The sequence below is a fragment of the Grammomys surdaster genome, unplaced genomic scaffold (assembly GCF_004785775.1).
Source record: "Grammomys surdaster isolate TR1022 unplaced genomic scaffold, NIH_TR_1.0 333, whole genome shotgun sequence".
Lineage (NCBI taxonomy): Eukaryota > Metazoa > Chordata > Mammalia > Rodentia > Muridae > Grammomys > Grammomys surdaster.
Window position 1 is genome coordinate 715,134 of NW_021604752.1, and position 5,155 is coordinate 720,288.

General features: G+C 44.8%; 1 protein-coding gene across 1 annotated transcript in view; it reads right to left on the minus strand.

The window, feature by feature from the left end:
* The window catches only part of Cdk6 (cyclin dependent kinase 6), a 165,658-nt gene extending 160,818 nt beyond the window's left edge, over positions 1 to 4,840 (minus strand). Inside the window, exon 1 of the mRNA XM_028778291.1 lies at positions 4,564 to 4,840. Coding sequence (XP_028634124.1) covers positions 4,564 to 4,796 — 233 coding nt within the window. The 5' untranslated portion in view covers positions 4,797 to 4,840. The remainder of the gene's footprint in view (positions 1 to 4,563) is intronic.
* Positions 4,841 to 5,155: the final 315 nt, after the last annotated feature.

A 5,155-nucleotide genomic window follows, 5' to 3' on the forward strand; every position in this document is an offset into this window, starting at 1 on the left:
TTGCTGAGAACTTTAAAAAGAGAAAACGAGAAACATTACCTTAATCACAATGCTACAAACCTCATTTTCCTTCACCTTTAAGACAGTGACTTTATGTGCTCAAAACATTTATTAATTACAACCTTGTCTTCTGACAGGCAATCACTGTGGCTTCCAGAGCTAATCACTGAATTTGAACCATTTTTGTTGCTACTCTAACAAACAGTTCGTGGTGACATAGGTAGTAGCACTTACATGTCTCACAGCATAGAATAGGATCACATATCAGTTTTCTTTGATCCTAATATTCCTTCACTGACAGAATTGTCTGAGTAGCCAACTGATTACCCAGGTGTTTTTCCTACAACTAATTTTTAGAGAAGATGTCTTTCCTCAACACTCACTGAAATAGATGGAGCTCAAAGTGTTGACACATGTTAGGGACACGCCAAGGCCTTTTTATCGAGGTCAACTTATATGTCCCCGAGGGAAAATTTAACCTGCATATGTTGAGTAGCTCTGATTAGTATTTTGTGTATCTCATCTACCCAATCAGCAAATTCCTGTAACTAAATTGTCACAAGCATATGCAGCTTTATAAAACTGGGAAGGTTAAGTGAGAGAAACAATAACTGAAAGAAAGAGGAGACAATCTCCTGAAGCTCATGCCGGATTCAAACTTGCCAAGCAGCTGGAATGGCCATGACTTTCTGCCTATACTTCCTCCAGAATTCTGGTATTACAAGCTTGCCTTGCTTCGACAAATATATTTTAAAAGAGGCAAATTTCTTACAAAGAAAGGAAAGGAAGAAAGCCAGCAAGCTAGCCAGGTGTAGTGGTGCACACCTTTAATCTCAGCACTTGGAAGCTGAGGCAGGCAGATCTCTGCACCAGTCTTGTCTACAGACAAGAGTTCCAGGACAGCCAGGGCTACCCAGAGTAACCTTATCTCAGATTAAAAAAAAATCAAAACCAAAACAAACAAAAGAAAGTTCATAAGCCTAGCAATTCCCTGACTCATTCACTTCCCCACTCAGCTTCTTTTTTCTAGAAGCTGTCCAGCACATAGTAGGTCCTCAATATATACTTGGTGCACAGACAGTTAAAACAAATTTTATTCCAACTCTGGGTCTTGGTTCAGGAAGGCAAACAGAACTCACCTGTGGAATAGAAACACGCCAGTCGTACAGTCTTACTCTGACAAAGGCTCCAGAACTCAAGATTACAAACTGAACTGTAAAACAAGAGGCAATCTATGCGGAGGACAGGGTGGCTCATCAAGCCCGGCACGTATCAAGTGCAGGTAAGCAGAAACTCATAGTCAGTGGTACCGTGCAATCTGGTGGGGCTTTCACACCAACAAAAACAAGTCTGCCTTTCCGGTAAATCCATCAAAATTAAGTTTTAAAACTTTGAAAAAAAACGAATATGTTTATTGTGCCTCTTCAAGCTTAGAGGCCTAACTACGTGTGGGTAGAGTCTGCAATTATGATCAATTACTTATGGCTTGAAGGCACTTAAAAAAGCATCTGCCTTTTTAAGCAATCTTTTAAAAACCTAGGCTTATGAATATAAAACTTACCCCAGGAAAGACAACAAATTACAGATTCAGGGGCTCAGTTGTGACATTCTCCCTTGGAAGGAAAAGAACTGTCACTTGTTCTAGATTTCCCAAGACTGTCTCTAAAAATATTAACCAACGTCTAAAGTCAGAATTTCTAGTTTAGTCAAATAGGTCATTGGGGGCAGAGGCAGGGGTGGGAATGGGGGTGGATAATGGAGAAGAAAATCAGGAAGAAATAAAGACGGTGGTTTATGAGGATGCTGTTATTAGTTAAAACACAATCTCATGGCATATAGCCAATCAATTGCCTTTGCTGACAAATTCAGGTTATGGGTGCCCAAGTAGCTTCTACTGTTGTGTAACAGTTTCCTCTGAGATTAAAACATTCCAACCGACAGGAAGCTCCTTAAGCAGGAAGGTAAACAATTCAGAATAGCTTCAGGAAAGCCTTGAAACTGACCAGATTCACTAGGCCCCTCCTTGCTATATAAGCAAATACCAGATGAGTGTTCCTCTCAGAAGAGCAGAGTGACATTTGCAAAAGACTCAGAGACCAGACCAGCTGTCTGCAAAATGCAGAAACCAGCCTAGCTGCCTGCAGGAGGTTGTGACCAACTGAGGTTCCTGGAAGGGACAATCTCCAATCTGGTGAGCTGTCTGCAGGCTGTGCACTGTGCTCCAGGTTCCCTGCTTTGTGATCTGTCACCCATCCTGGGGTGGGCTTCAGTGATACAGTCCCCTCTACATAATCCCTCTTCCATATTCATATAAATAACCCCAATGAAACTCACCACACTGGACTTGTGGTATCTGTGCTCTGATCTGTTGTGGGCTCCCTCTCTGAGATGAGCATGATGTGTCTCCCCAGGAAATGTTGTTACACAACAGTCTTGCTGTGTCTAAACAGGAATCTGACTTGTTCTGTAAAAATGTCTTCCTGGGGACCTGTTCTAGGCCAAGGATCTGACAGTTTCTGACACGCGCAATGCCTGAAGTGCCCTTCAGTGTAGAGGATTTTCACCTACACTCTTACTCAGCCTCACAACTCTAAGCAGGCAGGTGTCATACAAGGTAAAATAAATTCAGAAAGCATATTTTCCTTTTGCTTATTTATAAGCAGATGCTCCTGAAATTCACAGTTCAAATTCCCACTGTGGGGGGTCAATTAAAACTCTCTAGAGGCACACCAATCACAGGAAGATACATAACAAGAGAACAGGGTGAGCTAGCTAGCCAAAACTCTTCTGTCACAGGAACTTGTAATGAACTGCCCTCAATGAATAGGTTATACAAGGGTGTTTGTTTGAAATGCAGTAATTAACTTTTATCTGGACACTCCACAGGTAACAGACAAATGAAATTTGATACTAAATTCTAATGTTGAAATTCACCCTTTGGTACAGCTTCAGTGATGCTCTGGGGTGGTGACTCAGATCCGTCATTCACCTTTCAGGACCACAGACCTCCCTGAAGAACTTCTTTTTTAACAAGACACACACACACACACACACACACACACACACACACACAGAGCCAGATGGTAATCCACTTTTAGTAAAACTTGACTTTCTAGAAGACTCATTTTCCCATGTCTTATTACTTCCTTTTGATGTCACACTCTATACCCCTGCCACCTAGCTAGAACGTAGGTACGATGGGGTCCTTTATCTGCATTATCTTTTTACTTATTTATGTATTATGATTCACTTCTGAGTCTGACTATATTGGGAACAAAGTGCTACCAAAAGAAAAAAAAAAACAATCCTCAAAAAAACAAAAACCCAGCCTAGTAGAGGAATTAAAAGTCCCTAAACCCCTCCACCCAGAAGATTCTGTAGACTCTGAGTCCATAGAGGGCTTGGTATTTCAAAGGTCAGTCTTGGGTCTCCTTTTTGATGACTAATGTTACATTGTTTGACTTTCTACAAAAATATTTAGCTGTGCTTATTCACATAATTTCATCCCCAGGACATACAGTAGCCACATATTTGTTGTAAAGGAATCCCTAGAGGAATGAGAAGACAGGATGAAGATGTCAAGATCATCCCTCTATTGAGAAGAGCTGAGAATGGTAAACCCATCACCTAGTTTGTAGAAAGGTCTGTGCATTCCTTTTTAACTCCCAGCTATGCATCTGTTTTAAAAAGAGAAAGATAAAAGGAACAATGGGGAAATCCCAGCATCTTCAAGAAAACACCATTATCTTCAATCACAGGAGAGTTGGTTAAGAATGCCTTCCCACCCACCTGCACAACTCTTCCAGGGAAAAACTTAGGCTTCAGAATCTAAAGCACAGACTCACATCTAACCCCTGAGAGAGGCAGTCTAAGTCAGACCATACCAGCCACAGATACTAAATGATACAATCAGATAACGGTTTGAGAAGCAAGTGCCCCCCTCCCTTTCTTTTCTCAGAAAGGGTCTTTTGTAGCTCAGTCTGGCCTCGAACTCTGGATCTTCCTGATTCAGTGTTCCCAGTAACCAGCCTTGAAAGACATTTTTCAAACAAGGGTTAACACCAGGACTCAGAGTCAAAACTTCTAAACTTCTAAGACCATCAGAAGTCATTCTATAATTATACATATTTTTCTAAAAAGCCACTACTGTGGATGTGATTGGCAAACACATTCTTACACATTTCTGCATTTTCTTAAACTTTATTTACATTATGCTCCACCCTTAAAGTTTCCTTCTAATTATCACAAGCTGGATAACTATCTCACTCTGTCTCTCAAAAATTCCCCCACGGACCGGTAGAGTTAAGTAAGTGTTGCAGGGACTGTTTCTGGGGTTGTCTGGTTTTGTCCCTAAAAGACACCCAACGCCCCCGGATCCCTTGGAGCAAGCAAAGCAAAAGCTCTTCAGAATAGCTTGGCTGCTGGGAAGCCACCGCAGGTCTCTTTTTCTGCTCTGTCTAGCAAGGTCACCGGTTTTATCTTGGGAAACTCAACTCTTACTCTAGTTGGGTCACCAGCCACCCCTTGCCCAGCACCTTCCGATAGCCAGGGCTCCCGGCTCACCTGACCACGTTGGGGTGCTCGAAGGTCTCCAGGTGCCTCAGCACCGCCACCTCGCGGATGGTGGAGAGCGGCATGCCCTCCTCGCCGGTCTGCACTCGCACGCGCTTCAGAGCCACGAAGCGGCCGCCGTTCTTCAGGTCGCGGGCCTTGAACACCTTCCCGTAGGCGCCTTCCCCGATCTCCGCCACGCACTCATACTGCTGGTCGGCACGGCTCAGGCTGTCCTTCTCCATGCTGGCTGGAGGCTGCCGGCGCGGCACAGTGGAACCTGGGTGCGCCCTTGTTGGCTTACACGCCTCGGGGACGCCCGGAGTCGGACTCGCGGCCACCGGGCTGGACGGAGCGACCTCCTCGCCGGCGGGCGCAAGCCGGGCGCAGCCGCCGCGAAACTCCGCCTAGCCGAGTCGCCGCGCCGCCGCCGCAAGAGAGCGCCGATCCCTCCTCTTCCCCCTCCGCAGCGATTACATAGTCTGCCCACAATCTCTGCACCTAGGAGGAGGAGACGGGAGGACAAGGAGAAAGTGTGATCAGACTGCCCGGGAGACTTCCACCGGGTTCCACCAGCTCCCCTCCTCCTCCCCTCTACTCGTCC